The sequence below is a fragment of the Macrotis lagotis genome, chromosome 1 (assembly GCF_037893015.1).
Source record: "Macrotis lagotis isolate mMagLag1 chromosome 1, bilby.v1.9.chrom.fasta, whole genome shotgun sequence".
Classification (NCBI taxonomy): domain Eukaryota; kingdom Metazoa; phylum Chordata; class Mammalia; order Peramelemorphia; family Peramelidae; genus Macrotis; species Macrotis lagotis.
This window is the reverse complement of record NC_133658.1, coordinates 837,313,332-837,335,624: the sequence shown is the minus strand read 5'-3', so window position 1 is coordinate 837,335,624 and position 22,293 is coordinate 837,313,332. Positions and strand designations below refer to the sequence as shown.

Here is a 22,293-nt window from a genome sequence, read left to right as displayed (position 1 = left end):
GAAATGTCTGTTTCTGGTAGCTTTTAGAACTTTCTCTTTGACTTGGGAGTTTTGGAATTTGACTATAATATTCCTGGAAGTTTTTCTTTTGGGATCTCTTTCAGGGGTTGAGCAGTGAATTCTCTCGATTTCTATTTTACCCTCATCTTCTAGGATCTCAGGGCAATTTTGCTGTATTATTTTCTTGAAAAATGAAGTCTAGGCTCTTCTCCTGGTCGTGGCTTTCAGATAGTCTAATAATTTTTAAATTATTTCTTCTAGTCTGTTTCAAGGTCAGTTGTTTTTCAAATGAGATATTTCACATGTTCTTCTAATTTTTGGCTTTTTTGGAAGAGTTTTATTTCTTCCTGATTTCTTGCAAAGTCATCAGCTTCTTTTTAGTTCCATTTTGCATTTGAAGGAGTTATTTTCTCCAGAGAAATTTTTTATCTCCTTCTCCAGCTGGCCAATTCTGCGTTTTAAGGCATTCTTCTCCTCATTTGCCTTTTGTTTTGCTTTTTTCCATTAAGCCTGAACTGGTTTTTAACACATTATTTTCTTCAGTATTTTTTTGTATATCTTTCACCAAGCTTTTGATTTGGTTTACATGATTTTTCTGCATCACTCTCATTTCTCCTCCCAATTTTTCCTCCACCTCCCTTAATTGCTTTTCAGTCTTTTTTGAGCCCATCCATAGTCTGAGCCCATTTTCGCCCATTTTCTATTTCTCTTGGAAGTTTTGGATACAGAAGCTTTGATTTTGTCATCATCTGAGTATGTGTTTTGATCTTCCATGGGACTAAAGTAATTCTCTATTGTCAGATTCTACTTTTTCTGTTGTTTACTCATTTCCTCAGCCCAAGACTAATTTACAGCATTTCCAAGGCTTTAGAGGGGTTTTTTTTTGGGGGGGGACACCCCACTGGAACCTTTATTCCTCCAAGATGTTATGCTGTCTAGCCCATGCTTTGTTATGTAGATGATCACAGCACTACCATCTGCCCTAGGGCTATAAGGACAGATCCAGCTTATTTAGTATGGAAGCCCAAACTGCAGTATGTGAGTGTAGGCAAACAGCAGAGTCCTATCCCAGGGAGAGCAGAGAAATCCCTGCAGACTCCCCTTACCATCTCTGGGGGTGCAGGCTGCTTTCACCAGATTCTCACTGCAGGCAGGTGCTCCTCACCCCCCACTCACTCAGGTGAAGCAGGGTTCTTTCACCACCTCTTCAAGCTGTTGCAGGTGATTTCTGGGCTGGGCTGGGCTGCACCATGGCTTTTTTCCCAAACCCCAGTCCTAGTGAAGCACACCTTTCCTGTGGAAGTTCTAAGTTATCTTGGACTGGTATCACTCAGTCCTTCTGTGGGTTCTGCCCCACTAAATTTTGACTAGAGCCATCCTTTGTTTTTTTGGGAGTTTGGAGTTCACAGGAAATGCTGCCTTCACACTGCCATCTTGGCTCTGTCCCCCTACTGATATTTTGTCTTCCTCCATTAATATAAGCAGTTGTTTCAGTTATATAAGGCAACTATGATACTTCTTCCTTGGGTTACTAGTAAAGAAATAATCTAGTCAGAGATTTCAATGCAAAGATGGACAAAGGGGAAGGAATATGAAAAAATGTTTAAAAAATAGCTCAAGATCATGAAAGGAAGGAGGCCAAAAGTTTACAGTCTTCTTCTTCTACTTCTTTTCTACTCCTCTCTGTCTACCTCTTCTTCTCTCTTCCCACTCGTTCCCACTCTTTCCTTTTTCCTCTTTATCTCCCTCTCCCCTTTCTCTCTCCTTCTCCTTGACAATTTGATAGACATGACACCTATACTTTTAAATAAGGTATTACCATTTTAATCAAAGAGATCCTCACAAGAAATTCTGGAAGATAAAAATCTTCATTTAAGAGATACAAAAACTGAGACAGGCAGAGGCTAAGTAACTTTCTATCTTGTTCAAAAATCCCCCTTCAATGGGATATTAAGGTTCCTCGAAACAAGGGTTTCAACTAAAGAAAGAGGTCAGGAAACTCCAATTTGATTATATAAATAGTTCAATAATCAAAATGGCTTACTCACATTGAGACAGGCAGCCAGACAACAAGCTTGAGTCCCCTCAAAGAACTACCAACATCTCCATGGTAATTATAGAAAACAGAAAAAAGAAGGATGACATCTGGGTGCAAGAGCAGTGCTGTTTGGGTTGGAGTGTCAGATATGTGAGACCTTGTACTGGTCACTGTAGTCATGTCCCATGGCTTACATTAATTTGACTTTCATGCTAGAGACTTTTGCTAGAAAATCCACATTATTCAAGTTTTTATTGCTTATGGAATGATATTATGGCTTTCACTGATAGAGATCCCACACTTACTCAGAGTCAAACAAATAATTGTTTGAAGTCAAATTTGAACTCAAGTCTTCTGACTCCAAACCTGGCACTCTATCTACTCTGCCACCTAGCTACCCTAAAAATTATCTATTATATCCTGTAAGATCCCTTCTATACCTTGACTAGCAATGAATTTTTCCTCTAACCATAGATTTCATATTACAGTCCATTACATTCATGTACAATAGCATGTTTGACTATTCCTGAATCAATGGACACATGTTTCCAATTCTTTGCTCCAATAAAAAGTGCAGTTATAAATATTTTGGTATATTTAGAATCACTCATTCTATCTGACCTATAGGCAAGGTGGAATTTGGGGTTAATGTCCCCCATAATATTATTAGGCTGCACATTATGTTTGTGATGTTTTGTAAATTCCTTGTCTTTTTGTTATTACTTCTAATATTACTCCCATGATCACATCACTTTTGTTTGTTTTCCCCTTATTGAATGCTCCCTTACATTTGTATACAGGTGATAAAAGAAATATCATTTTTATGGGACCAGTATACTCAGGATGAATATTAATTAGGAGACTGATGTAATAATTCAAGTATGAAATTGACTTTAAAGAAGGGAACATCTAAGAAGTAAGCTATAGTAATGGGCATTAATGGGCAGGAAGTAATTGACTTCAAATCAGTTTAAGAGGTTTTGTTTGGTTTTTTTTTTTTCAAACACCCATCTTCATGAGAATTTGATCAGTTTTCAGGTTCAAAATCTTGGTTCAAAACATAAAAACAACTTAACTGCTCAGGAAATTTTTCACAGTAAAAGTCATGTAAATAAGAGTTGGTACTTTTTATTGGAGTCCAGCTAAGTTTTGCATAGTTTGGTTCATCTTTTGCCACATACTTAGGAACAATCCTGCATTAAATGCCTCTGGATACCTCTTTTTGACATGAAAATCAACTAGTCTCTTGAAGAAAAAAAAATGCTCATCCTTTTTTCTTGAAGAACATGACATCAGGGAGGAGATGCCATGACAAGCACATGAATTGGATTTGAGTGAGGGGATTGTTGAGCTAAGTCACCAGCATCACTTTCTCCTCCATGGCCATCTGGATGCTGTGGCCAGATATGAATCAGGACGACTGGAGATGACCCCAGATGTGAGGCAAACAGGGTTAAGTGACTTGCCCAGGGTCACACAGCTAGTGGCAGATTAGAACTCCTGTCCTCCTGACTCCAGGGTGAGTGCTCTATCCACTGTGCCACCCAACAGCCTGTGCCATTTGAGAATAAGCCAGGGGCATGGTGAAAGACTGGATGCCATTATTCCATACAAAAATGTAGGTGAATTAGGAAAAAACCTATTTTCTGAAGGTTATGTTCCTAGTTCATAATAAGATAACCTTCAGAAAATAGGGGTTTTTTTAGCTACTTCCTCCATGGGAATATAAGCTTCTGAGAACACAGCTCTTTTTCTTCATACCTAAGTAGCTAACACATAAAAGGAATGTGAAAGGGGGAGATACAAAAGTTGACTCCTAATGCTTAAATGTTTTGTCTGACATTTGCCTTAGAGTAAGGAGTACACATAGATTAAATTTTGAATCTTAAAAATATTGCTGTATAGGAAGTAATTAATAGACTTGCTATAGAACATTTAAGAAAATCATGTCTATCATTTATTTTTCTCTTCTCTCATTTATTGTTCTCTGTGTTAAATGATTCATTCTATTCTTTATTATAGCATCTCCCAGTCTACCCTTTATGAAAGCAAGAATCAACAATTTGTAGTTTCCAGAGGGGAAAACTCCACTGGGGTGGGGGGCACAGGTGAGTGGGTCCCCCCACCCCCATCATGTTCCCTTCTCAAAATGCCTGCTCCACTCCCTCCTCTTTTCTGCTGACTGGCATCCCTGGGCTGGAGCCCTTGCACATCTGGCTCTCCATCCCCTTTGGCTCCATGTATTTGATAGCTGTAGTGGGGAACATCACCATCCTGGCAGTAGTGAAAGTGGAACGCAGCCTGCACCAACCTATGTACCTCTTCTTGTGCATGCTGGCTATTATTGATCTGGTCCTGTCCACTTCCACCATGCCCAAGCTGCTGGGTATCTTCTGGTTTGATGCCCGTGACATTGGATTGGATGCTTGCCTGGCCCAGATGTTTACCATTCACTGCTTTGCCACTGTTGAATCTGGCATCTTCCTGGCCATGGCTTTTGACCGCTATGTGGCCATCTGTGATCCACTGCACCATACCACAGTGCTTACCCATAGCATGGTGGGTCGCATGGGACTGGCTGCCCTTTTGCGGGGGGTGCTTTACATCAGCCCCTTGCCTCTGATGATCCGGCTGAGACTGTTTCATTACCGAGACCGGATTATTGCCCATTCCTACTGTGAACATATGGCAGTAGTGACCTTAGCATGTGGAGACACAAAAGTTAACAACCTTTATGGCTTGAGTATTGGCTTCCTTGTTCTTACCTTGGATTCAATGGCCATCGCAGCTTCCTATGTGATGATCTTCCGGGCTGTGCTAGGACTGGCCACTCCAGAGGCCAGGCTCAAAACTCTGGGGACATGTGGGTCCCATATATGTGCCATTTTGATTTTCTATATCCCCATTGTAGTCTCTTCCCTCATCCATCGCTTTGGTCATCATGTACCCCCCCATATTCACATCTTGCTGGCCAGTTTTTACCTCCTCATCCCTCCCATTCTCAACCCCATTGTCTATGCTGTTCGTACTAAACAAATCCGTGAGAGACTTCTTCAAATACTGAAGGCAAGAGCTCATTCCAGATGATAATAGAATGCATGGAAATAAGACCATATTTTGAGTACAATCTCCAACAAGAAAAACAGAGATATGATTCTTTTTCTTTTGACAATATGCCTATTTACCCTAATCTTTTTTTGTCATTTATGTGTTTCAGTTGTGTCTGACTCTTCATGAACCCATTTGAGGTTTTCTTGGCAAAGATATAGGAGTAGTTTGCAATTGTCTTCTCCAGATTATTTTACAGATGAGGAACTGGAACAAAGAGGGAGGAGTGTATTGTTCAGGGTCATAAAACTAATCAGTATCTAAGGCTAGATTTGTATTCATGAAGATAAGTCTTCCTTACTTCAGGTCTAGTACTCTTTTCAGTGAACCACTGAACTGCCTTTACTCTAAGCTACATGCATCATTTTCCAGCATTCTACGCATTTTTGAAGGTGCTGTACAAATGAACTTGCAACATCTCTATGATGTAGATAGTGAGAGATTCAATTTCCTCATTATCATCTCTGTTAATGCTATTTTCCTATTGTACAGTTAAATGATTTACCCAAAACTAATAAGCTCTGGAGCTATTGATCAATGGTACCAGATCTCAGACCCACATCTTTAGACTTCATGTCCCATGCACTTCCATTAACCAACTGACCGTAACCCATTAAAGAGTCAACCAAAAGTAAAATGAGTTTTTGCATACAAGGCAGTGGGACATCACTGAAGACCTTCAGTGGAGACTGGATATTGATTTGTTGGATATGCTAAAGCGAATTTATATTCAGATACAGGTTGGACTAGATGTTCTCTGAGATTCCTTTCTGTTCTTGAGTCTCTGAAATATTGGAAAGCATATTTGGTTAGGTAATATGGACTCAGCTTTACTGCCCAAGTATCACTTTCCCTATTTACTATTTTCAGGCCAGAGTCTTGTATTTTAGATATCTTAAAACTTGGAATTCCTATGTCTCTCTATAATTAATATATTATAACCCTATCTTTAAAAAGTAATTCCTTAGTTTGTAGATTAATATTAAATATTTTGCATTTTCAGTACATTGTTTCACCATTTTTGTTGAATCTATTCAGTCCTATATAGTCAGCAGTGGCATAGTGGATGGATAGTTGGGTCCAGAACCAGGAAGACCTGAGGCCCATTGCTTACCTCAAACAGAAGTTTTGAGGTCTTAGACAAAATACTTAAGACCCTATGTACCACAAGCAACTCTCTATGATTTACTTATTAAATCAAAATGGATTTTGATATATATTTGCAGAAAGAGTTCTTAGAATAGTAGTTTCCCATAGTGAAAAAAGCAAGAGCAAGGGTCCTTTAATTATTATATAACATACAAATACACACACACACACACACACACACACACACACACACACACACTAAACTAGGATGAAATCACATATAGTGCCATAACATTAAGACTATTTACATTTTTATATTTTAGAATATCAAGGATTCAGGATTTTATCAAAGTGAGTACATCCATCCTTCCCCAATACAATGAATAGGATATGTCTGGAAATAGATAAATCAGTTAATAAGCATGGAATAAACTCAGAGCCAGAAGCTGAACCCAGAGACAAAATGAAACAATTCCTGCCTTTGAGAACTTATATTCTAAAGAAGGGAGAAACATGCATACATAGATTAAAAAAAAAATCAAACAATTAGAGGCCAGAGGCATTGGTAGCCTGAGGGATCAGAAAGGAATCTTTGTCTTAGATGTCTTTTAGTCCTACCCCTAGAGAGGTTGAGTGGTTTCACTAGTGTCACAAAGATAGTAAATGGCATATAAACTAAGGTCCTCTGACTCCAACATCTTTGACCTTTTCACCATACAACAGATATTGTCTTCAAGAGTTTCTGAGACTGAGAAAAGGAAAAGTTCCTGCTCTGATAGTCAATCTTGTGGCAAGGAGATTTTCCACACTTAGCAAGCTATGCATTGGGTAACTGGACTTGAACCCAAATCCTTTCCAGTTCCATCAAGACTTGCCAGAGTTTATGCTCCACTGTCATAGACTTGGAAAACTCAATCACCCATAGATCACAATGAGGCAACTTGTTAAGCAGAAAATACAGTGTTTTACATATGAACAGAGAATTAGCATCAAAGTCAAGAAGACCTGTGTTCATATCTCATCACAGACACACCCCTGGAAGGTCATTTAATAGTTCAGTGTTCTATGCAACTTTCTAAGATTTGCTAAGAGGTGCTGACCTAGAGGAAGTTTTCACATCTGAGAATTTCCCATATCAATGAAACCTGTGATTTCATTGATATAATCATTTCTAGGCCTTATCACTGTTTTTGCATAAACTTTAAATAAAATGTAACAAAAATTTTGTTGCTTTCATCTATTTAAAGGAGTTAAATTTCTGTGATATTAAATGTGTTAGTCTACATATACAGGGACTGCAATTACATATAAATATGAAAAAAACCCAGCAATATATCTTGTCTTCCATCTCTATTCTTTTCATCGCACATTCCACTTAGCTTTACCATTTCTTAAATATTCATTGACTCTTGGCCTTCCCCCCCCTAGTTTTAGCATTGACCCTAGAGTAATCAAAGTAGTGGGGAGAAGGAGAAAATAATCTGCTCCTCTCCAAATGCCAACTCAATCTCACCATAATGTTATGTGTGTTCACACTCACATCTACATGCACATGTATCCATTTGTGCATCAAACCTTTTTCCATATTGGGATTCTATTTTACAGAGTCAAGGCCTAAAGGAACCCTAGAGTGTAGCTGGGGTAGGAAGCCAGAGGAAAAAGTGTACTCACCAGGTTTGGGGCTTATTCTGAGTATATTGACTGTTTTCTAAGGAATCTTCCAGAGGACTAAGATCCTGGAGAATGATGGAGTTGAACTTTAGAGTAAATGTCTCATCCAGTTCCAATGCTTGGGAAACCTTGATGGAAAGAGTATGATGTTCAAACAGACACTATAGAACAAAGGACTCTTGCTGAGAGTGAACAATTCATAGGTACATAAATCTCACTTTGCATCTGAGTATTTTTTCACCATCCATATAAGAGACTGCCTACAACTCTCACCAAAGACCCCTACTCTGAGACATCTTTGACTTAATCATCATGTCCCATTATTGGGAAAACCTCACCATCCTACAAGATCTCATTTACCTTGGTACTCCACTTCATCACTATTCCCTTGCCTTTGTGATCGCAGAGTAAATTCATGAACTCCAAAACCTACATTTAAGGAAGTAGCTCAGTTCAGAGCAGCTCCCCACTTCTCACCTGACTTCACTATTTGGTGACATCTCTGACTTTCACAGAGTACTTTACTCATCTACCCCCTCCCAACATACTATTTTCAGCTTCCTTTTGTGTGTTATCCTATCCTATTAGATTATAAACTCCTTGAGGGCAAGGACTGTCTTTGTTTTTTTCATTCCCATATTTGTATCTGTGTGATTAATGATTTTAGTTCAAATTCACACCTACAATAAGACACATTCCAGAAGGGGAAAAACACTAAGTAGTTTATTATTATTAAAACAAAAGTAAAGTCAAAGAAAGCTTGCAACAAAAATAACTAATGATTCCTGAGAGGAGGGTAAGAATAACAGTTACAATTAAGATAATGAAAGAGATAGGAAACACTACCAAAGATAATCAAAAGAGAAAGTTTTATCAAAGATAATCAATCAAATTGCCAGTCAGACAATCAAATAAGGCAATCCTGAAGCTCTGACCCATGGGGCACCTTGGGCTGGGGGACCCCAGTTTTCAACAGCCCCTTTCATAGTCCAGATCAAAAGGGTCCCAGGAAAAGCACCCTGTACATGGGTGATATTCCAAAGGGGTCAGAGCAAGGCTTGTATAATTATAGGATTCTAAACAAAGAAGGCATGGTGCCAAGTATCTACATGACTCTGGACTCAGAAGATACATCCTGAAACAGGCCAAGTTCTAGGAGGGATGTTTTTTTCTCCAGGTAACTGGGGAATGGGTGGATGTACAGGACTGGCCAAGTTCCTAGTAAACACTCCCCTCCTTATCAGAGACTGGCTAGGTTCCCAATTATATGATTTTTTTTTTGTACTACAAGATCACCATGCCCCTGACCTGTTTTACTATTTTTATTCAAGTTATTCTAATCATTCAGTAACCCTAATCCTTAGCAGAAAACTTTCAATATAAAACATTTTTTGAACCTATAACCCATTAAATTTAGGACTATTCAGATAAATTATGTGGTTTTTGCATACTCCAGAATATTGATGGTCAATTGTAAGAACATAGTGGCACAAACATCTATATACATTAGGGTTGTGAATTGATGAATTCTGCTGTTTTGTGATTCCTCATCCAGAATCAGATAATGAGGAATTCTAGGTTTGTTTGTTTGGTTTTTTTGCAAGGCAAATGGGGTTAAGTGGCTTGCCCAAGGCCACACAGCTAGGTAATTATTAAGTATCCCAGACTGGATTTGAACCCAGGTACTCCTGACTCCAAGGCCAGTGCTTTATCCACTACGCCACCTAGCCTCCCCAATGAGGAATTCTAGATCTAAAAAATTACTTTTCATTGGTGGTCCCCAATGCCTTCTCACTTTTGCCTAATGGTTTCCCAGACTACCTTAAGGAAAAGGTCAGATCTTAACTTTTAGAGACCTTTCCTGGTTCCCAATCCCCTTCCTTCTCTTAATATCTTCCAGCTGAGGTTACCTTCTATTTGCACTGTAGTTATATGCGTGCATGTCCATATGTGTATATACAAAACAATAAACAACATAATTATGAAAATATATAAAACAAACAATAATTATATATAGGTAAATTTGCAAGTATGTGTGTTAGAAACAAAGACATAGACACGTGAAAATGATACTACTTGAACATGTTTGTGTTTTGACATGTAAGACACTGAAGGAAAAGGCGGCACTTGAGTTTCCAAATGAATAAAACTTAGAATCCATTTTCTAACTCCAAATCCAATGAAGAGCCTCAGCATCTATCTACCTCTCTAGTTATATAGTAATTTGTATGTTGTCCCCCCCACCCCAGCTGCTCTGGCTGCCCCAACTCTCTCCTTAGAATGTGAGCTTCTAGAGCACTGGGAAAGTGCTTTGACTTTATTTGTATTCCCATTGTTTAGCAGTGTCTGGCATATAGTAAGGGCTTAAAAAATGCTTGTTGACTGACTCAGTATTTATTCTTTGTCTTTCTTTTGTTCCTCTCTATTGACCTATTTGCCTCTTGTGTTAATTACTGATAAATTTAGGAAATTAGATATTTATCATTTATATTTGATGACATATTTTCTATGTATTTTTTCTCACTTTTTATTTTGATAGATAAATTAAGATTTGATTAAATGGTCTGAATTGTGCTAAGTGCAAGAAATACAAGTAAAAACACTGGTTTCTTTCCTTCAAAGATCTTATATTTTTATATGGGAAGATAATACAGAAAAGAGAGATGGATTCCTTAGGTAGAGATGAATGAAAAGCATTCTGTAGGACTGGGAAAAAAATCAAAATAAGCTCAAAGCTGGACTATCAAAGTAAAAGAGAAATCCCAAAATAGAATCCAAATTTCCCTAGGGCTCCATAGGATAGAGTAAAAGTGAACTAGGTGGTCAGTATTGTCTGTTTTATATTTTATGATCTTTTCTCCTTTAAGAAATTTCCCATACTCATAATTATGAAGGGTGCCTTATTGTTCTTTTCTAATTATTTTTATAGTGTGAATTTTTAGATTAAGTTCACTAAGCAGTGGGGTAGCTAAGTGGCACAGAGGAAAGAGTACAAACCCTGGAGTCAGGAGGACCTGAGTTCAAATCCAGCTTCAAGCACTCAATATTATCTAGTTATGTGACCTTGGGCAAATCACTTAATCCCACTGCCTTTTCAAAGGGGGAAAAAAAGCTTCACCTAACCAATTTGGAGATATTTATGGTATATGGTATGAGAATCAAAATTGAATTTCTAGCAAACTGCTTTGCAATTTTCATGACTGGACTTGTTGAAAAGGGAATCCCTCTCCTTGTAAATTATATTCTAGGGAAGGTCTGTCTCATTATGATAAAAGGGGAACACTGCCCAGAGCATTAGGGCATAGGCAAGCTAGTGGTTGGTACTTTGTCATGGCAAAGATCAGCAACTGAGGTCCCTTATTCCTGACTGAGAGAGAGAGAGAGAGAGAGAGACTTGGAAAAGGAAGCACAAAAATTGAAGAAAATGACTTCATGGCAAAAAAAAAAAATCACAGAAAAAACAAATTCCTCCAAAAGTAGAATTGACTAAATGGAAAAGGAAGTATAAAAGCTAACTGAAGATAATAATTCCTTAGAAACTAGAATTGGGCAAATGGAAGCAATGACTCTATGAGACATCAAGAATCAGTCAACAAAATCAGGGACTAGTCTGAGTAAAAGAAAGTTCTTATTTGCTTTTTTTTTTTAGGTTTTTGCAAGGCAAATGGGGTTAAGTGGCTTGCCCAAGGCCACACAACTAGGTAATTATTAAGTGTCTGAGACCTGATTTGAACCCACTACGCCACCTAGCTGCCCCTTATTTGCTTTTCTTGAGAGAAGGGCACACTCACAAAGGCAGTGAAGATCAAGGAGCTGCATCTAAGGTACAGTCAAGCAAAATTATATGGCCTAATGGGATCCCCTCCTCCTCCCCCCTTTTGTCTCTCTCACTGTCAACTCTTTGGTTAGTCTTCAGAGTTACATTCTACTCCTGAAAATCTACCCCAGCAACAAAAGAAAAGAATGAAAAGTTTTCATAAAATATTATCTCATTATCCAGGTGGTGAGAACAAGCTTCAGGATCATACTGAAGTAATGTAACTTGTCTGGGAAGGCAAAGTCTAGGAACAGTCCAGTCAGTGCTTATCATCAAACAAGAGGAGACTTAAGAGCTTCTTTGTAATGCAAGGTTTTTCCATGGGAATAATCTACAGTTCTCTTAGTTAGTAAGAATAGTTTTATCATAAGATAGGTAGAGCTAACTTAGAATGCAAGGTCTTTCTAGGAGTAGTCTAAGAATAATAGTCTGTTCTTGTGTTAATGTTTCTTAACCCAGGAGAGGATTTCACTAGGAATATTAACCTTAAAAAGGTTTTATTGGGAAGAACAAAATAAAAATCTTCAATTAAATACAATATTAGAAATTTTAAAAAATCATTAAAATTGAAAGAAAAGTATTGAACTAATAAACTATGAACTAGTTTTATGAAAAAATAAATAAACTGTTGGTTAATACGATTAAAAAAAGAAATCAGAAACTAAATCACCAGTATCAAAAATGAAAAGGGTAAATTCACTACCAATGAAGAGGAAATTAAAACAATAATTCAGAGTCATTTTGTCCAACTGTGGTCAATGAATTTGGCAATCTAAGTGAAATGGATAATGGGACCCCATTAATAGACAATATAGGGGGCAACTAGGTGGTGCAGTGAATAGAGCACTGGCCCTGGAGTCAGGAGAATCTGAGTTCAAATTTGACCTCAGACACTTAATCATTACCTCGCTGTGTGACCTTGGGCAAATCACTTAATCCCACTGCCTTTCAAAAATAACAAAAAAAAACCCCGTGAAGACTAGGCTGACAGATAGAAGAAAAATAATTGCCCAAAGATATATATATTAACAGTGGTTACTGATCTGAGGAGGTTAGAAGAGCTGGAGCAGGAACTAATCAAAAACCATCCGTAGGAAAGAAAAGCATTAGATAAAGAAGGAACTATCTGTAGTATAAATAGATAGTAAACTGGAAGACAGCATTAATGAGCAGATTTCACCTGGAGCCTTACGGAGTTGGAATAAAGTGTGCTAGTCAGCACTACAAACTACAAATAAAGGCTTATGGACTGATACAAACACAATAATAACCTTTGTAAGGTTAACTATAGGAGAGGGTGAATCAATTCATCAACAAACATTTATGAAACTCCATGTTCCAGGTATTTCCATACTAAAGTCAGGAGAAGGAAGATCTCTGCAGACTGGCGGGTTACACAAGACTTCTTGAAGGAAGTGGGTAGTTCTAGGTTTCAAGGGATTGGGAAAAATCTTCTGTATTGCCCAGGTGGAGGAGATAGGAGATAGCTCCTCCAAGCAGCCCCAGAGGAGGAAGTCCACTAGGTACAGCAGCTTGAATTTCTTCCTCTCCCCACCGCTCCTCAGACGTCAAGTGCTCCAAGTACCCAAATGTTCGGGGCTTCAACCCTGGATACATACCTTTCCTCGGTCTTCGGACGTCACGGACCCTCCTTGGGGACGGAGGGAAACAAACTGGACACAGCACCGGTTGCAGTTTAACAAGCAGGTCTGAAGTGGTTACATTGCAGGGGAAAATGGCCTCGGCTTCCCCAGTCCCGTCCCTCTTATAGCCCCGAGCTCCTTCCTCTTTCCTCCCTCATGGGCGGAGCCGTCCCTGTTAACCGGGCGTTCCCAGCACCCAGATGGGCGGGTCTGCACCCCCAGTCCTCTCCTAGCCCATAGGTGGCCAAGGTCCAGAGCTGGGTCCCTTCCAGCCACCCAGCAGGCGGAGGACACTGGGTCATCGTGGTTCCCTCTATAGTCCTGCCTCCAGTCTGAGTCTAGAGTTAAAAGAAAGTGCAAAAAGTGGTCCCGGGCTGCCAGTCTCAGTAGTTTTAGTCCACTCCTCTAAAATTTAGAGGCCAGGCACCTTGGAACAGGAAGGACCAGTATGTAATTTGCCATTGGAGCATACTTGGCCTGGATGCTAGAGCACCCCCACGTGCCATCCCACTACAGAAGTGCATTAAAGAAGAAACACTGCCCCTTTTTGCTTCTTCTGGACTCTACCTTCCACCTTGCAAGGACAGCCTTCTCTCAGCTCCCAGCTGAGGCTCTCTGGAGCACCATGCATGTGGTCACACTAAGCTACACCTCATGGCTGCCTGTCATTTCTCTCTTTCTGTGTGTCTCTGTCTCTGTCTCTGTCTCTGTCTCTCTCTCTCTCTCTCTCTCTCTCTCCTCTCCCTCTGTCTCTCTCTGTCTCTCTCTCTCTCTCTCTTTCTCCTATCTCCCCCTCCCTCTCCCTCTCAAACTTCACCTAGCCTGTCCTCAAAGTGCTTGCTGCTTTTCTGGGGGTTTTAACCTGTATACTTTGCAATAATTTATAATAAAATCCTGAGAAAAATTGGCACTTAAATTCCTTCATTTTTTAGTAATCCTCCTTGTCTATTTTTAATTGGTGACTCTAAAATCTAATCTACAACACAGCTGCAGCTCAAACAGCACCCATTCTCTCTCTCCCTTCCCTCTCTGAAAAAATCGCAACCCATGAAGGTACTATTTATATCACCTTAGGCAAGTCACTTAACCTCCATAGGCTTCAATTTCCTCTTTTGTAAAATAGGAATTAGGACAGGACAGGAATTAGACTAAGGTAGATAAATGCCCACCTGTTCACGCATAATAATTGTAAAGCATTATTACAAAGTCTACCATAAAATAGAGGCTTAATAAAGTTCACTGAATTAAATTTCAAGATGCTTACTAAACAGTTGTTTTCTCATCCATCCTTTCAGGTCTGCATCTATGATTCAATGATCTGTTAGTTCTTTCCTGATCACCCTGTCTCCTCTCTGATATTGGGTATTCTAATATTTTATCCTTCCCTTATTACTATAACTAACTTTTCTAGAACTAAGTAGGAGGGAACCTTTGAGCTGAGCATTGAAGGAAACTGTATCCTCAGTATTTTCAGTGTTTCAAAATTCATTAACCAACAACAGCCAATTTCAGCTTCTGCCTTACAATAGGGAAACTGGTCTTTTTTTTTCTTTACTTTTTCCTGTGCACAGAAGATCTCTAGCCTCATTTCCCATTCCCCAGGATTGTTAATCTTGCTATTAGCCACTTGTGTGGGAAAATATGCTGAAAATTTGGGGTCACACACTCCGAAATGACCAGAAAGTTCTGTGAGAGGTCAAAGTTCTTCTAGAGTGTGGTGGGAGGGATTCTTGTGATTTTGTGGTGATACACTCCTGTATTAAGGAGAATGAGAGAATCTCAGATCAGTCAGTCCTCAGTACTTCCTATTCTTAACCAAAGAACAGATTATTAGACATTGAACAAGCCACCAATCAACAGTGAACAAAATAAGAAACCTATAACTTTTGCCAGTTTGTAGATTCTGAACTGAGAGTATGGTGGTTGTGGAATTGCCAGAAGAGCTGGGAACATTTAAGCTGCTGCTCCCTGACTGGACCAGTAGTCTATGGTGGTCTGTTTCCCAGTTCTACTAGTCAACACTAAGAAGAGCATCAGGAAATCAGCCAAGAGAGCACAAGCAGTCTGGTGTGCCTAGAGTTGCTTTCAGTCCCACACTGGATCACTTCTAGAGCTATTAAGGAAGGATTTATATGTGCAGGGTCTAAGGTCACTGTGAACAGCATAAATGAATATACATGAACATGCACCAAACCTCTTATATTGTTAAAAAAAAAAAGTCTAGATTAGTGATTCTAAGGATCACTAAAACATAGGGCAGTTCAGTTCCCCAAGAATTTAAACTGTCCCTGGGCTTTCTTGAGGTGACCCAAGATGATATCTATCCTTTGTCCTTGAAGAAGACCAAGACATCAGGGAGGTGATATCATGACAAGCTTGTGAATTGGATTTGAGTGTATGTATGTGGGGAGGGAGGGGGTACTGTGCTAAGTCAAGAGCCTCACTTTCTCCTCCAGCGCCATCCTGATCTAGAGGCTAGATATGAATCAGAACAAGTGGAGATAGCTTAGGATGTAAGGCAATCAAGGTGAAGTGACTTGCCCAAGGTTACAAAGCTAGTAAGTGTATGAAGCTGGAATAAAACTCATGTCTTCCTGACTCTATGGTCAGTACTCTATCCACTATGCCACCTAGATGTCTGGCAAGTTGATTGATGAGAAGAGGTCCTGGGTCCAATGCTTATTTCTTAAATAGTGTCAGGATCCAAGTCTAAATGAACTTTTGAACCTTGGGGGGCGGGGGGATGTTATTTCACAACATTTCAGGCACAATGCTGTTTTATTTTATCATAATCTTTTTTCAAGTCACTTTAAAAAAATTCTTATTTAGTATTTTATTTTTCCCCAATTACAAATGAAAACAATTTTTAACATACATTTTTAAAATTTTGAGTTCCCCCATACCAAAATCGGGTCAACATGGGTAGAGGATTTAGACATAAAGAATGATATCATAGATACATTAATAGATCAAAAAATACACTATCTGATCTATGGAAAAGGGATAAATTTATGTCCAAACAAGAATTAGAGCACATTATAAATTGCAAAATGAATGATTTTGACTATGTTAAATTAAAAAGTTTTTACACTAATAAAATCAATGCTGCCAAAATTAGAAAGAAAGCAGAAACCTAGGAGACAATCTTCACAACCAGGAGTTCTGATAAAGGTCTCATTTCTAAGATATATATAGAGAATTGCATCAAATTTATAAGATCAAAAATCATTCCCAATTGATGGTCAAAAGATATAACAGGGACAGCTAGGTGACGCAGTGGATAGAGCACCGGCCCTGGAGTCAGGAGGACCTGAGTTCAAATCCAGCCTCAGACACAATAATTACCTAGCTGTGTGGCCTTGGGCAAGTCACTTAACTCCATTGCCTTGCAAAAAAAAAAACCCTAAAAACAAAAGATATAACAGACAGTTTTCAAATGAAGAATTTAAAGCCATAAAAATCATTTGAAAAAATACTCTAAATCACTCTTTTTTAATACATTTTATTTGTTTTCCAATTATATACAATAGTAATATGTACCCATCATTTTTTGCAAGACTCTGAATTCTACAATTTCCTCCCCTTCCCCCCACCCCAGAGAAGGCTGTCTGTCAGTCTCTACTTTGTTTCCATGCCATACATTGATGTAAATTGAATGTTATAAGAGTAAACATAAGAGTAAACACCCCCCCCCCCCAGAAGATGGGAAACCTCAAGGAGAGAGAGAGAGAGAGAGAGAGAGAGAGAGAATGTATTTCAGTCTGTGTTCAGATTTCAATGGCTCTGTCTCTAGGGTGAGTTGCTTTCTTTATCATAAGTCCACCAGAGAAGTTGCTTCAATATTTTTCCCTCAGTTGCTATTACTAGCTGTACCTCCACTCTATTTCTCCCCACTCTCATTTATTCTATTCTTTCTCTCCTTTCATCCTGGCCCTGTCCAAAAGTGTGTTGCATCTGAATACCCTCTCTCTTGATCTTCCCTCTCTTCTATCATCTATTCCCCCCACTTCCCTCCCCCCATTCCCCCTCATCCCATCCTTTTCCTCCCATCCTTCTCCACGGCAAGACAGATTTCCTCACCCTATTAAGTGTGTATGTCATTTCCTTCCTGAGATATTTCTGAGGAGAACGAAGGCTCACTCATTCCCATTTGCCTTCTCCCCCTTCACTCCATTGAAAAAGCTTTTTCTTGACTCTTATGTGAAATCTCTCAGTTTCTTCTTCATCTCCTTTTCCTTATTCCCAGTACTTTCCCCCATTGCCCATTGACTCCATCCCTTCACCACACCATACCATTATATTCTGCTCCTTCCTATGTCCTGTCTATATATGTTCCTTCTAGCATTGAAAGTCCATCTTTTTCCCTGAAAGAGGATGTTCAGTTTTGCTGGGTAGTTGAGTCTCAGTTGTAAACCAAGATCTTTTGCCTTCTGGAATATTATATTCCAATCCCTATGAGCCCTTAATGTAGATATTGCCAGATCCTGTGTAATCCTGACTATGGAGCCTTGGTGGTTGAATTGTCTGTTTCTGGTAGCTTTTAGAATTTTCTTTTTTGATTTAGGAGTTTTAGAATTTGGCTATAATATTCCTGGAAGTTTTTCTTTTGCGATCCCTTTCAGGGGGTGACCAGTGAATTCTCTCGATTTCTATTTTACCCTCACCTTCTAGGATCTCAAGGCAATTTTGCTGTATTATTTCTTGAAAAAATGCAGTCTAGGCTCTTCTCCTGCTCATGGCTTTCAGATAGTCCAATAATTTTAAAATTATTTCTTCTAGTCTGTTTTCAAGGTCAGTTGTTTTTCCAATGAGATATTTCACATGTCCTTCTAATTTTTTGCATTTTGGGAAGAGTTTTATTTCTTCCTTATTTCTTGCAAAGTCATTAGCTTCTTTTAGTTCCATTTTGTATTTGAAGGAGTTATTTTCTCCAGAGAACTTTTTTATCTCCTTCTCCATCTGGCCAATTCTGCTTTTTAGGGCATTCTTCTGCTCATTTGCCTTTTGTTTTGCTTTTTTCCATTAGGCCTGAACTGGTTTTTAACACATTATTTTTTTCAGTATTTTTTTGTATATCTTTTTACGAAGCTTTTGATTTGGTTTTCATGATTTTTCTGCATCACTCTCATTTCTCCTCCCAATTTTCCCCCCACCTTCCTTAATTGCTTTTCAAAGTCTTTTTTGAGCTCATCCATAGTCTGAGCCCATTTTCTATTTCTCTTGGAAGTTTTGGACACAGAAGTTTTGATTTTCTCATCATCTGAGTATGTGTTTTGATCTTCCATGGGACTAAAGTAATTCTCTATGGTCAGATTCTACTTTTTCTGTTGTTTACTCATTTCCTCAGCCCAAGACTAATTTACAGCACTTCCAAGGCTTTAGAGTTGTTTTTTTTTGGGGGGGGCACCCCACTGAGACCTTTATTCCTCCAAGATATTATGCTCTCTAGCCCATGCTTTATTATATAGATGATCACAGCGCTGCCATCAGCCCTAGGGCTATAAGGAGAGATCCAGCTTGGTTATTTAGTATGGAGGCCCAAACTGCAATATGTGAGTGCAGGCAAACAGGAGAGTCCTACCCTAAGACGACCAGAGAAATCTGGAGAAAACTTAATGGGGATAGAAAAGAATATACCTTTTTCTCGGCAGTACATGACACCTTTGCCAAAATTGACTATGTACTAGGGCACAAAAACCTTGATGCAATAAAAATTACATGTAATAAATGGTCAGGGAAAGATAAACCAATAATCAAAGTGAGATTGATGATACTGATTAATAATATTAGAGCAATAAATAATACCAAGGGAAGAGACACAAAGAACTAATTGGAAATTAAATAACTTTATCTTAAATAATGGGTGGAACAAATAGTAAATAATAGAAATAATCAATAATTATATCCAAGAAAATAATAATAATGAGACATCATACCAAAATTTATGGAATGCAGCCAAGGCAGTTTTGAGGAGAAACTTTATATCTCTAAAAGCCTATGTGAATAAAATAGAGAAAGAGAGGATCAATGAATTGGGTATACAACAAAAAAAGCTAGGAAAAAGAACAAATTAAACACCCTCAATTAAATGCTAAATTAGAAATTCTGAAAATTAAGAGAGAGATTACATGGAAAGCAAAAAACCATTGCTCTCATAAATAAAACTGAGTTGGTTTTATGAAAAAGCCAATAAAATAGACAAGCTTCTGGTTAATCTGATTTTTAGAAAGAGAGAAGATAACCAAATTACCAGTAACAAAAATGAAAAGGGTGTATGAGAGAGACAGAGGGAGGGTGTATGAGAAAGAAGGAGGGAGGGATAGAATTTGCAACTCAACGTTAACAAAAAAGAATATTAAAATTGTTTTATATGTAATCAGGGGAAAGTAAAATATTATTAAAATTAATTAGCATTGACTCCCTTTCATTTAACTATCTGTGCTGTAATATTGTTACATTGATATATTCAAAAAATTTAAATATCAATTAAAAATCTAAAGCTAAATACTTTAAAGTATCACAGAAGACAACTTTGGAGGACCTTTGAAATCTCTGGGTTTGTTTTTAAAAAAAAATATTAATTTATTTATTTCTTTTGAATTTTACAATTTTCCCCCCTAGTCTTGCTCCCCTCTCCCTACCCCCTACAGAAGGCAGTCTGTTAGTCTTTATGTTGTTTCCATGCTATACACTGATCTAAGTTGAATGTGTTGAGAGAGATATCATATCCTTTAAAAAAAATGAAATATAAGAGATAGCAAAATTGCACAAGATAACATTTTTAAAAAATTAAAGATAATACTCTTTGGTCTTTGTTCAAACTCCATAATTCTTTCTCTGGATACAGATGGTATTCTCCATCGCAGATACCCCAAAATTGTCCCTGATTGTTTCACTGATGGAATGAGCAAGTCCATTAAGATTGATCATCAACCCCATGCTGCTGTTCTGGTGTACAATATTCTTCTTGTTCTGCTCATCTCTCTCAGCATCAGTTCATGCAACTCCTTCCAGGCTTCTCTGAATTCCCATCCCTCCTGGTTTCTAATAGGTCAATAGTTTTCCATGACATACATATACCACAATTTGATAAGCCATTCCCCAATTGATAGACATTCACTCAGTTTCCAATTCCTTGCCACCACAAACAGGGCTGCTATGAATATTTTTGTTACAAGTGACGTTTTTACCCCTTTTCATGATCTTTTCAGGGTATAAACTCAGTAGTGGTATTGCTGGATCAAAGGGTATGTACATTTTTATTTCCCTTTGGACATAATTCCAAATTGCCCTCCAGAGAGGTTGGATGAGTTTACTGTTCCACCAACAATGTACTAATGTCCCAGATTTCCCAATCCCTTTCAACATTAGTCATTGTCCTTTCTTGTCATATTGGCCAGTCTAAGAGGTGTGAGGTTGTACCTCAGGGATGCTTTCATTTGTATTTCTCTAATCAGTAATGATTTAGAACAAGTTTTGATATAACTAAGGATTTTTTTTTTGATTTCCTCATCTGTAAAGTGCCTCCACATATCCTTTGACTATTTGTCAATTAGGGAATGGCTTTTTTTTAAATAAATTTGGCTCAGTTCTCTATATGAAATCCCTGAGTCTTTTAAAGTTTATACATAATTAACAGATCTTGTTGAATTTTCAAAAAAAATTCAAAATTTTCCACTTTAATTATGTAGACCTCTCTTTCATTTATGTAAAATTCAAATTCATTCCAATTTCTTTCTCAAAAGGATTAGATATTGACAAGGACCTAATTATTGTATGAAAACATAGTAGATGTTTTATATATAGTAGATGTAAGTAGATGACACAGAAAAGAATTTATTTGAAAGTTGCTAATTATACTTCAAATGTTACAAAACATCCTGGGATGTATAAATATTCCAAGTAAATAGTTCCATATTTTATACAGAAAACAATGTATATCAAATGAGTTGTCTATAGTAAAATGTTTGCATTTCAGGGCTTGTTTCATGCAGGTGTTAATTCTTTTTTTTCCATTTTTTAAAAGTTTTATTTATCTATGAAGCAGATTATATTACCTCTAGCACCAATACATTGAGGTCTGGACATTTAGTCCTCTTACCAAAATAGGGCACTGCCAGTATTATTCCATCTTGCTTTCTAAGAGGTCTATTAAGACAAATGGAATTATGATTTTCATATTGTTTAATATGATTTATATTGAATATAATAATGATTTCATTTTTATAGATCCTTTTCATAGGGAGAGATTCTGGCCCTGGTAAACAGTGAAACTAAAGTAGCTAGATTTTTTTTTATCCTGACAAGTCCTGTATTCTCTTGTCTGTCTTACATGAAGTGAATCAGTTTAACCTGATTTGCACACAAGCAGAATAAGGGGATAACCTCAAGACTGTACAATCAACTTAGTGATCATTATTGGACTGAGAATATCTGTGATGTCCTATTTAGATGGTCATAGCTGATGTGATAATTGTATTGTCCTGAATGGTGAGTTTGTCCTGAGAAGATCACTCAAGCCCCAAAACTGATTGTTCTCTGAACCACTGACTTTCTCCCTCTCTTTCCAGTTATGATCATGTATGTAATATCTGGATCCACTAGAGCAAGGTGGGGCTCCTATCAGGAGAAATACCATGATTTGCAGATCAATTCCTTGAAACAAAAGGAATTAATAAAACTGCTATTTGATGACTGGCATTTTGTCTCTGGCCTGTGCTGTCATGCCCAGGTAGAAACCGACTCAGCAAAATTTGATTAACATTAATTGGTGGCAGCAGTTCTCTGAGGGGATGGGGGTGGAGGAGAGAGAGAACCTTGAGTTTTCTAGTATCTGAATTGAAACTGGACCCACTGGAAAACTTGTTCCACAGGGACAATTCACCTATTTGATAAGTTCACTACTTCCCACTCCTGCTCCAACCAGC

General features: G+C 38.1%; 2 protein-coding genes across 3 annotated transcripts in view; one reads left to right on the top strand and one right to left on the bottom strand.

The window, feature by feature from the left end:
• LOC141508590 (heterogeneous nuclear ribonucleoprotein F-like) overlaps positions 1 to 13,472 on the bottom strand; it is a 44,600-nt gene extending 31,128 nt beyond the window's left edge. Inside the window, exons 1-2 of one of the 2 annotated variants that reach the window (XM_074217373.1) lie at positions 13,343 to 13,472; positions 7,907 to 8,034 (exon numbers count right to left, since the gene is read on the bottom strand). The gene's annotated coding sequence lies outside the window, so the exon portion shown is untranslated. The remainder of the gene's footprint in view (positions 1 to 7,906; positions 8,035 to 13,342) is intronic. The other variant, XM_074217374.1, reaches the window with a different exon arrangement.
• LOC141508591 (olfactory receptor 52M1-like) lies at positions 4,172 to 5,125 on the top strand. The gene has a single exon (XM_074217375.1). It carries the CDS (start codon positions 4,172 to 4,174, stop codon positions 5,123 to 5,125), a length of 954 nt encoding a protein of 317 aa, XP_074073476.1.
• Positions 13,473 to 22,293: the final 8,821 nt, after the last annotated feature.

Coding starts and splice junctions, on each gene's coding strand:
- LOC141508591 (XM_074217375.1), top strand. CDS start 4,172: ATGTTCCCTTCTCAAAATGCCTGCTCCACTCCCTCCTCTTTTCTGCTG.